Genomic DNA, 10,954 nt, shown 5'->3' on the forward strand with positions numbered 1-10,954 from the left:
AACCTCACCCCCCACCCCACCCCGCTTGGCCAAGGGCCCCTGAGACCCCTCCAGGCCAGGCCCAGCCAGAGGGCTGGGCAGGAAAAGCTCCAGGTCGGGGTGTTTTTTCCCATGGGTTAGCATCGCCCCTCCCCCCAGACTCCCCATCTGGGCCACGCTGTGGGACCCGGGGGGGCACAGCACCCCCCAGCAGGTGGCGCCAGTGCCCCGTGACACCCCCCCCCCCGCTATAGGGTGAAAAGGCCAGAACCAGTCCCCCCCCCCCGCCCCAGCAGCTCCCTGCAGGGGAGCAATCCAGGTCCAGCCCCCCCATTTTCTCTCTGCTCAGCCCCCCAGAACCTGCCCCCAACCCTCCCCCAGGCACGCAGGCCTGACCATTAGACTGGGGGGGGTTAGCCCTGATCACCCCTGGATCTGGGGGGTGCCCCCATCCAGCCCCCCCACACGTCCAGCCCAGGGTCCCTCCCCGTTTGCAGCCAGCCAGGGACCCGTCAACCATTTCATCACCGGGGGAGGTTCCTCACCCCCACATTCCCCAGCCCCACCTCCAGTGACCGGGACCCATGCTCAGCCCCCCATCGGCCCCCAGGCAAAGCCCCCAAAGCTGATGCTGGGGGGGGCAGCAGCCCTGGGGGCCCCTCCCCAGCCTGTCCCCTGTTTGACAAGGAGGTGGTGACCCACGTCCCGCTGGGGTTGGGGGGTCTCCGTACATCCCCCACCTCTACCTGGCCCCACAGTCCGTTCCATAGTGGGGGGCTCAGGGACCCCCGGTCACTCCCCCCCAGCTCAGAGCTCGATCTCAAAGGTTTTCTGCAGGTCTCCGGCGAAGGGGTTCACCGGGTCGGCCCCCCCGGGGGGCTTGGCCCCCAGCGCCGCCCACTGAGCCTCAAAGGGGTCCGGCTTGGGCCCGGGGCGGGCGGTGGCGAGCGGGGGGGCCATGGCCCCCGGCTGGCCCGACTCCGGGGGCCAGGGGGCAGCGCTGCCGGACTTGTGTCGGGCCTGGGGGGGAGGGGGCAGCGTGGGGCCCAGCAGAGCAGGGGGGAAGGGGCTGGCCTTGCCCCCCAAGTTCGAGGGCGGCAGCTGGGCGGCGGAGCAGAAGACGTTGGCCACCATCTGGGAGGGGGTGATGCCCACCACAGGGACGCTGGGGGCCGCGAAGGGCCCGGCCGGCGGGTAGGCCCCCACGGGCACGTAGGCTGGCTGCATGTGGGGCGGCAGGAACATGCCCACGGGGGCGGGCGCGGCGTCGTAGCTCACGGGGTAGGGGGGCAGCGTGGCAGGCAGGGCCGTGGGCACGGCCACCTGCTGCGCCTTGGCCGTCTGGGCCACCTCCTCCAGCCAGCGCTCGGCCTCCGACGGGGTCCTCTTGTGTCCGGGCTGGAACGGGGGGGGCCTGCGAAGGGGCCCCCCGCCCCGGGCTCTCCCCAGGCGGCCGGCCCTGCGGGGGAGGAGAAAAACCACGTCAGGAGCGAGCCACCCCAGTGGCAATGCCAGGGCGGGGCGCGGAGGGCTGGCTACCTACGGAGCTCTTGCCTGGCACGAAGATGCGGCTGCCTCTGGGGTGGAGCGGGTGGGCTGGCTACCCAGGGACCTCTTGCCCAGAGCAGAGATCGGCTTTCTCTGGGGTGGGGGGCAGGGCTGGTTATACAGAGATTTTCCCTCTGGGGGACAGCTTGTCCGTGTGCCCTTGGCACCGTGTGGGTACGGGGTGTGCCCGGGGGTGATCCCCAGGAGAGGGGCCTGGCACCCCCAGCGCAGCCCCCAGGGGGCCTGGCATAGTTGGGGGTGACGCCCCTGGGGGTGCACATGACGTACCTGGGGGGCGTGGCACAGTGCACGGGCGGGGGGGTGCGCGGGGATGTGGTACAGGGCACGGGGGGGTTCCCAGGGGCCTGGCACAGGGGACGCGGCACAGGGCACGGGAGGGGGTTCGCGGGGCCCGTACCTTGGGGGAGCCCTGCGGGGGGGGAGGCGGTGCCGTCGGCGGCCATGGGGCTGAAGGGGTCGGCGGGCGGGCGAGCGAAGGAGGCGTCGATCTGGCTGCAGAGGGCGCTGATCCCGTCGCTGTCACCGGTCGGGGTCGACTCCAGCTCCGGCACTGGGGGGGGGGGGAACTCGGAGTGAACACCCCCCCTTCCAGTGTGGCCCCCGGGTAATACGCCCCCCATCTCTTAAAGGGCTGGAAGCCAAGATACCCCCCCTAGGGTCCAGCTGCCCCCCCAACCCCACGCTCGGCTCCCGTGGCCCCTGCTGTCCCCCACATCCAGTTCCCCCATGCCCCTGCCCCCCCCAACCCCAGCTGCCACCTGTGCCCGGCTCACCCACACCCCTGCCCCCCCCAGTCCCTGCTCCCCTGCCCCGGCGCCCCCTTGCCTGACTCCCCCTTGCCCGGCTCCCTGCCCCCCATGCCCGGCTCCCCCTTGCCCGGCTCCCTGCCCCTGCCCCCCTTGCCCGGCTCCCCTGTGCCCGGCTCCCTGCCCCCCTTGCCTGGCTCCCTGCCCCCCGGCCCCTGCCCCCCGGTCCCGGCTCCCCTGCCCCCCAGCCCTGACTCCCCCTTGCCCGGCTCCCTGCCCCTGCCCCCTTGCCCGGCTCCCTACCCCCCAGCCCCTGCCCCCCACGCTCGGCTCCCCCCTGCCCGGCTCCCTGCCCCCCAGCCCCTGCCCCCCTTGCCTGGCTCCCTGCCCGGCTCCCCCTTGCCCGGCTCCCTGCCCCTGCCCCCTTGCCCGGCTCCCTGCCCCCCAGCCCCTGCCCCCCGCGCCCGGCTCCCCCCTGCCCGGCTCACCGGCGCCCCCGGGCGGGCAGTCCCCCTTGCGCTGCAGGGTGGAGGGCAGGTCGCTGAGCCGCAGTGAGAGCTGGCGTTTGAAGGGCGAGTTCCTCTGGCTGAGGGCGGGGAAGCCGCGGAAGGAGCCCTGCCGGACCAGCTGCTCCAGGGGCGCGTGGCGGCGCGGGATGGCGCGCTGGGGGCCCCCCTCCCCCTTCTCCGCCGGCGACGTGGCCCCCTGCGGCGGGGAGACGCTGCCCGGCTGGGCGGGGCCGGGGGGCGCCGAGGGGGCGGCGGCTGGGGCGGCCTCCGCTGGGAGAGAGAGTCGGGGTGAGACCCCCCCCGTAGTTCCCCTCGCCCCCCCCCCCCGTGCCCTCAGCCCCTCCCCCCAGGACAGCCCCTTCCCCTGGCACCTGCCCCTCCCTCAGGGCCCTCAGCCCCTCCCCCAGGGCCCTCAGCCCCTCCCCCCAGGACAGCCCCCTCCCCCCGGCACCTGCCCCTCCCCCAGCGCCCTCAGCCCCTCCCCCCAGGACAGCCCCCTCCCCCGGCACCTGCCCCTCCCCCAGGGCCCTCAGCCCCTCCCCCCAGGACAGCCGCTTCCCCCGGCACCTGTCCGTCCCCCCCCCCCCCCCCCCCGTGCCCTCAGCCCCTCCCCCCAGGACAGCCCCCTCCCCCGGCACCTGCCCCTCCCCCAGGGACCTCAGCCCCTCCCCCCAGGACAGCCCCCTTCCCTGGCACCTGCTCCCCCAGCGCCCTCTTCCCCCGCCCCCAGGAACCTACATCCCTCCCTCAACACATTCAAGCTCCCCCACCTCAGACTAAGTGTGGCCCCCTCCCAGCATGCACGGGGGGGGGGCTGGGCAGGGGATGAGAGTACGGGGCGGGGGGGGTGGAGCTGAGCAAGCAAGGGGGGGGCGGGGGAGATGCTCAGGAGCTGAGGGTAATGGCGGGGGGGGATACGGGGGGGGCGGGTACCCGGAGGGGTGGGGGGTGGAGCTGGGCAGGTGAGGGGGGGCGGGGGAGATGCTCAGGAGTTGAGGGTATGGGGGCGACATGGGGGGGCGGGTGCCTGGAGGGGTGGGGGTGGAGCTGGGCAGGCGAGGGGGGGGCGGAGATGCTCAGGAGCTGAGGGCATTGGGGGGTGGGACCTGAGGGGGGGCGGGTACCCGGAGGGGTGGGGGGTGGAGCTGGGCAGGCGAGGGGGGGGCGGAGATGCTCAGGAGCTGAGGGCATTGGGGGGTGGGACCTGAGGGGGGGCGGGTACCCGGAGGGGTGGGGGGTGGAGCTGGGCAGGCGAGGGGGGGGCGGAGATGCTCAGGAGCTGAGGGCATTGGGGGGTGGGACCTGAGGGGGGGCGGGTACCCGGAGGGGTGGGGGGTGGAGCTGGGCAGGCGAGGGGGGGGGCGGAGATGCTCAGGCGCTGAGGGCATTGGGGGGTGGGAGAGGGACACGGGGGGGCGGGTACCCGGAGGGGTGGGGGGTGGAGCTGGGCAGGCGAGGGGGGGCGGAGATGCTCGGGAGCTGAGGGCATTGGGGGGTGGGAGAGGGACACGGGGGGGCAGGTACCCGGAGGGGTGGGGGGTGGAGCTGGGCAGGCGAGGGGGGGCGGAGATGCTCGGGAGCTCAGGGCATTGGGGGGTGGGAGAGGGACACGGGGGGGCAGGTACCCGGAGGGGTGGGGGTGGAGCTGGGCAGGCGAGGGGGGGCGGAGATGCTCGGGAGCTCAGGGCATTGGGGGGTGGGAGAGGGACACGGGGGGGCGGGTACCCGGAGGGGTGGGGGTGGAGCTGGGCAGGCGAGGGGGGGCGGAGATGCTCGGGAGCTCAGGGCATTGGGGGGTGGGAGAGGGACACGGGGGGGCGGGTACCCGGAGGGGTGGGGGGTGGAGCTGGGCAGGTGAGGGGGGGGCGGAGATGCTCGGGAGCTGAGGGCATTGGGGGGTGGGAGAGGGACACGGGGGGGCGGGTACCCGGAGGGGTGGGGGGTGGAGCTGGGCAGGCGAGGGGGGGCGGAGATGCTCGGGAGCTGAGGGCATTGGGGGGTGGGAGAGGGACACGGGGGGGCGGGTACCCGGAGGGGTGGGGGTGGAGCTGGGCAGGCGAGGGGGGGCGGAGATGCTCGGGAGCTGAGGGCATTGGGGGGTGGGAGAGGGACACGGGGGGGCGGGTACCCGGAGGGGTGGGGGTGGAGCTGGGCAGGCGAGGGGGGGCGGAGATGCTCGGGAGCTGAGGGCATTGGGGGGTGGGAGAGGGACACGGGGGGGCGGGTACCCGGAGGGGTGGGGGTGGAGCTGGGCAGGCGAGGGGGGGCGGAGATGCTCGGGAGCTCAGGGCATTGGGGGGTGGGAGAGGGACACGGGGGGGGCGGCTGGAGCTGGGCGGTGGCTCCGGGCGCGTCCCGCTCACCTTTCTTCCTGTCCTGCAGCTGGCGCAGCACGAGCTGGCGCTGGGCGGGCTGGCTGGCGGCCGGGGCGCGGAAGGAGCCCTCGCGGGCGAAGCTGGTGCGGTTGGCGTCGAAGGAGGCCGTCACCCCACACTCCTTCTCCCGCTTCTGCTTACGCTCCAGGCAGGCGGCGAAGGCGCAGCCCACGGCGTGGCTCAGGCGCTCGCCCTGTGGGCAGGGGGCAGAGCCGGGTCAGGACACGAGCAGCCTTCGCACGGGCCGCGGGGGGCGTGCACGGGGAGCCGACTGCGCGAGCCCCTTCGCACGGGGACCTGCACGAGTGGCTGCGGTGGCACGTGCGAGAACCAGCGAGCGCGGGGGTGCAGAGAGGCTGCGTGTGCAAGGCGTGTGCGCATGAGCACCAGTGTGCAAGTGAGGTGCGGGCGGGCAAGGCAGGCGTGCCAGATGCAGTGTGCAGGCGAGGCGGGCGGGGTGAGCGTGCAAGGTTCAGCACGTGGGCGAGGGTGCGAGGCGTGCCAGGTTCAGCACACGGGTGAGGTGGGCATACCAGGGGCAGTGCACGGGCGAGGCGGGCGGGGTGTGGCAGGTTCAGCATGCGTGCGAGGCGTGCGAGGTGCAGTGCACGGGCGAGGTGCGATGCACGGCGAAGCAGGTTCAGCACGCGGGAGAGGTGGGCGTGCCAGGTTCAGCACACGGGCGAAGGGGCGAAGCGTGTGAGGTGCAGCGGGCGTGCGAGGTGGGCGTGCGAGGCAAGCATGCTAGGTTAAGCACGCGTGCAAGGGTGCGAGGCATGCAAGGTGCAGCGGGTGTGTGGGCAAGGTGGGAGTGCCAGGTTCAGCACACGAGCGAGGGTGCTAGGCGTGCGAGGTGCAGCGGGCGAGGGTGCGAGGTGCAGCGGACGTGCGAGGTTCAGCACATGGGCGAGGGTGCGAGGCGTGCAGGCACACACCCGGGGGCCACGCACCGAGTCCTTGAGGGCCAGGAAGCAGTGGCAGATCCAGCGGCGCGTGGTGCCGTCGCGGCAGATGTAGGAAAAGGCCTTGTCGAAGTTGCGGTCGGGGGCGCAGAACGAAACCTTCTCAATGGTCTGGTCGACGATGAGATCCTGGGGGGCGGGGGGGGGGCATGAGACGGGGGCAGCGCATCCCCCCCCCCCGCCTCAGCCCAGGGAGACACTCTGCACGTCCGTGGGGCTCCCACTGAGTCCATGGGGGGTGGGGGGATGGCAGGACCCCCCACGGCTCCCCACTGCCCCATAACCCCCCCAGCCACGCCCCCCACAATCCCCAGTCCCTCCCCCCGCACCCCCCCCGTACCTTTGTTTTGTCGTCCACGACCCGCAGCCCGTCGGCCGACACCCACAGAACCGACTTCACCGACTTGCGCCCGCTCTGCAATCGGGGGGGGGGGTGTCAGTGGGGGATACTAGAAAGCCCCCCCCAGCCCATCCCTCACTCCTGAGCCCTCTGCCCCATGGCTGGGGGGAACCAGTTCAGAGACTGGAGAAATCTATCAGCCCCCCCGGGGAGATAACGGGGGATGATGGGTGGCCGGGGGGGTGCTGGGGAACTCGGGGTGGAGAAGGGGGTTGAAGGAGGAGGTGCTGGGGGTTCCCAGTGGGGGGCACCGGGGGCATCTGGCCCAGACCTGCCCTCCCCCCCCCTCGTGCCAGCTGCACTCACTGTTTTCAGCTTCTTCACGGCCTCTTCGCACACGTGCATCCCCCGGGACTCTTCCACCTCCGCGTGGCCCAGGTACTGCGGGGGGCAGAGGTCAGAGCCAGGCCACCCCCCCGGCAAGATCCCAGTGCCCCATTACCCACCCCTGGGTGCAGGACGCCTGGGTTCCCTGCAGGGAGGGGTAGGAGCTGAGCAGGCCCATGTGTGTGGGATGGGGGTGTGCGAATCCCGGGCACACGTGTGTGCATCGCAGGGGAGCTACTGCAAACATGGGCGTGCAAGCCAAGCGTGCAACCCCCAGCCCAAGCATGCCCACTGACCCATGTGTGCGAGGCAAGCGTGCACACCCCAGCCTGTGAGAGCAGAATGGGCAACCCCCTGACCCACGTGTGCCGAGCGTGCAACCCCGCAGGCTGTGCGAGCTGAGTGTATAAACCCCTGGCCCAAGCGTGCCCACGGACCTGTGTGCACCCTGCTGAGCCGAGCCCGTGCATGACACGTGTGTGAAAGATACAGGTGTGCGAGCGGAGGGCGTGCCAGACGTGCCAGCCCGTGGGACTCACCCGCTCTCGTGCCAACGTGCGTGAGCCCCCCCCCCGTCTGACTCACCCGCACGGGGAAGCTGCACTTGCCCCGGCGCACAGCCTCCTCGTCGGCCTGCCACTGGTGGGGCCGGCTGGCCTCGGGCACGTAGGCCGGCTTCTTCCGCCGCAGGCTCTGCCGCAGCTTGTTCATGGCGCCGCCGCCGGGGCCTGGGGGGACACGGGGGTGAGCTCCGGGGGCCCCCACCGCCAACCCGCCCGGGGCCAGGACGCCTGGGTTCTTGCGCAGCTCGGGGAGGGGGGGCTAGTGGTTAGAGCCGGGGGGGGCTGGGAGCCAGGACTCCTGGGTTCTCTCCCCAGCTCTGGGAGGGGAATGGGGGCTGGTGGGTTAGAGCGGGGGCTGGGAGCCAGGACTCCTGGGTTCTCTCCCCAGCTCTGGGAGGGGAGGAGAGGGGAAGGGGGGCTAGTGGTTAGAGCCGGGAGGCTGGGAGCCCGACTGCCCCCAGGAGCTCCACATGTGGACAGACACAAGAATCATTCTCGGGGGGGCAGGGAGGTCTCTGCCCAGCCAGCCCTAGTCCATGGCGGCTCTGGGGAAGGTGCACCCCATCTCCGCCCCCCCCCCCAGTTCACACCCCCTCCCTGCCCGAGCCGGGCTCTCCCCACTCGTCAGACAGCCCCGTGCCCCGAAACGGAGCGAGGTTCAGTGTGTGCCCGAGGCACCAACTGCACGGGGGGGGGCTGCGGGGCCCTGGCACACAGGGGGCATCTGCTGTGGGCCCCCCTGTGCCGAGCTGGCCTGTGTCCCACACAATGCCCCCCAGCTCCTAACAAGGGGCACAAAAGGGGCCCAGATGGAAAAGCCCCCCCCCAGCCCAGCATCAAACCGACTCTGCCCTGGGGCAGGGGCCTGAACCCCCCAAGCAGATTGTCGGGGCTGGAGATTGGGGGGCCGTGGCTGGTAGTGGGAGGTGGGCGGGTCAGGCTGGGGGGTCAGGGCCGGGACAGGGGGAAGATGGGGGGGAAGGGGCCGGGGGGGGAGGGGCCAGGCCGGCATCGGGGCCTTGATTTAAAATCGGCCCCAGACAACCGAGTGGCAGCCAGAACAAAAGGCCGCGGTGGGGGGCCAGCCCCGAGGGAGGCAGCTGCCCCCAATCAGCACAGGGCTCCCGACAGCTGGTTCCCCCCCCCCCCCACCAGCTGGAGCCGAGCGGGGAGGTCGGGGCCAGGCAAACATTTGGCCAAGAGGGTTTGTTTCCTCAGCTGCTCCCCCCCCCCCCGCTGCCCAGCCCCCAACCCCCCTGCACGCCCGATCTCCTCCCCCTAAATACCCCCTGCCCCGAGCGTGGGGCCGGATTTCCCAGGGGGTGTCTGGCACTGGGAGCTGGGGTGTTGAGCCTTTGGGGGGGGAGACACCCCCCCCAGCAGGCTAAGGGAACGTGGGGGTCTCTCCCCACACCCAACAGCCTGGGCGAAGTCACGCGCAGGGAGAATTCGCCTGGGGGTGCGGGGGTCCTGGCTCAGACAAACCAGACCAGGCTGGATAGTGTCTGGGCGGGGTGGGGGGGGAGAGCGGGGGACGGACGGACTGGAATTCAAAGTGAAACTAGCGAGAATCAAATCAATAACAGACCAACCGCAGCGCCCAGACACCGTACAATAACAGACCAGCCCCCGGAGCTGCCACGCCCAGAGACCCTACAATAACAGACCAGCCCCCAGAGACCCTACAATAACAGACCAGCCCCCGGAGCCGCAGGGCCCAGAGACCCTACAATAACAGTCCAGCCCCCGGAGCCGCCACACCCAGAGACCCTACAATAACAGACCAGCCCCCGGAGCCGCCACGCCCAGAGACCCTACAATAACAGACCAGCCCCCAGAGACCCTACAATAATAGACCAGCCCCCGGAGCCGCTGGGCCCAGAGACCCTACAATAACAGACCAGCCTGCCCACCCCCTGAAGGGCCGAGCTCCCGAGCTCAGGCCAGCTCCGGGAGGGGGATATAAATATTCCCCATTCACCCTCCCCGCAATTGGTGCCCGGCTCCCAGCCCTGTGGGAAGTGGGGGAGGAGCTGGGGGGACCCAGCCCCGACTGCTCCCACGGAGCAGAGCCAAGCGGACGTCTCGCCCGGGGATCCGTGCGGCAAAGCCGCTGGCGTCGTCTGCCCTCGCCCACAGGAGACCCTCCGTGCCAGTCGCTGCTGGTGGCACACTGGGATTTCTAGCCACATGTGCCCCCCCCCCCCGCCCTGGCACTCACGTATCCCAGTGCCGGGGGGGGGGGTGCTGCAGGGACCCCAGAGCAGAGCTGAGCTCGGGGACCTGCTCCGGCCTGGGACGCAGCCCTGCCGGCGAGGGCAGCTCCAGGGGCCGGTTCCCCTCCTTGATCCGCTCCAGATGTGGCCACGCAGGGTGGGCCGGGCGGAGCTGCATTTCTGTGGGCACCTGCCAGGGCCCAAAGCAGCTTCGGCCCAAAGCTCCTGACCCACTTTCGGAGCGAGCTATGCCGGTCACAGGGAAACTGAGTCACGGGACGTGGCCTACCCCACAATGACTCATTGACAGCCTGGAATAGAACCCAGGAGTCCTGGCTCTCTACCCCCACAACCAATAGACTCTGCTCCCCTCCCAGAGCTGGGATAGAACCCAGGAGTCCTGGCTCCCAGCCCCCCTGCTCTCACCACTAGACCCCCCTTCCCTCCCAGAGCCGGGGAAGAACCCAGGTGTCCTGCTGTTTCCCTTTGGCTGGAGGCTCCGGCAGCAGCTGGCCTCCGACGTGGCTCTAACGGATGCTCATAATTCCAGATCGTTTCCCAACTTCCTGTCGGCTCCCGGCCGGCGTCTGGGACCCCTTGAGCTCGGCCGGGTCGGCCCTGGGGAACTCAGCGGTTGTCTCTGCCAGGGGCAGGGGAATGGGAGTGCTTCCTGCACACGCCCTCACGGCGAGCACTTCCCACCCTGCCCCCTCAGCCCTGCTGCCAACCGTCAGCTCCAGGTCCCCAAAACCCCATCCCCCCTCCTCCTCGGCTGGGCTCCACGGCAGAGAGCCAGGGATTCGCACCCCATTTGCATAGGGAAACTAAGGCACGGCGCAATCACAGTAGCCCGAGTTCAGCACTGCGGAAGCAACAAGGGATTCTGCTAGTTCACCTGGGGGGTGTCAGAGCCCAACGGCCCCTGCGAGATCCCAGCCTCCGCACAGACTAGAGACAGGATGAATCGCAGCCGTCTCTGGGGTGGGGCACGGGGACCTGGCGCCAAGATGCAGCCGTCTCTGGGGCGGGGCAGTTGTTTATGCAGGGAGCTCTCCCCTGCTGGTCCTGGCGTGGCAAGGACCAAGCTCCACAATGTGACCCCTCGAATGTTCCCTCAAAGCACTTCCCAGACGCCAGCCCTGCTCCGCGGCCGGAGAGCTGGGAGCCACTCATCCCCGAGCCCTTCCTGTGGAGCACCAGGGAGCGAACCCAGGAGTTCGGAGGCCTGGGTCCCGCCACGCCGGGGAGCGAACCCAGGAGTCCGGAGGCCTGGGTCCCCCACCCACCCGCCTGCCCAGAGCGGAGGTA

General features: G+C 71.2%; 1 protein-coding gene across 1 annotated transcript; it reads right to left on the reverse strand.

Annotated features, from left to right (window-relative positions):
- Positions 1-786: 786 nt before the first annotated feature.
- On the reverse strand, positions 787-7,578 carry NUMBL (NUMB like endocytic adaptor protein). Its single transcript, XM_065420716.1, is given in 9 exon segments — positions 787-1,398; positions 1,401-1,438; positions 1,946-2,098; positions 2,783-3,073; positions 5,167-5,371; positions 6,129-6,269; positions 6,481-6,555; positions 6,847-6,921; positions 7,453-7,578. Coding segments are annotated over 9 exon segments (1,716 nt in total).
- Between the last annotated feature and the right edge of the window lie 3,376 nt (positions 7,579-10,954).

Source organism: Emys orbicularis, chromosome 21 (genome assembly GCF_028017835.1).
Source record: "Emys orbicularis isolate rEmyOrb1 chromosome 21, rEmyOrb1.hap1, whole genome shotgun sequence".
In the NCBI taxonomy this organism is placed as follows: domain Eukaryota; kingdom Metazoa; phylum Chordata; order Testudines; family Emydidae; genus Emys; species Emys orbicularis.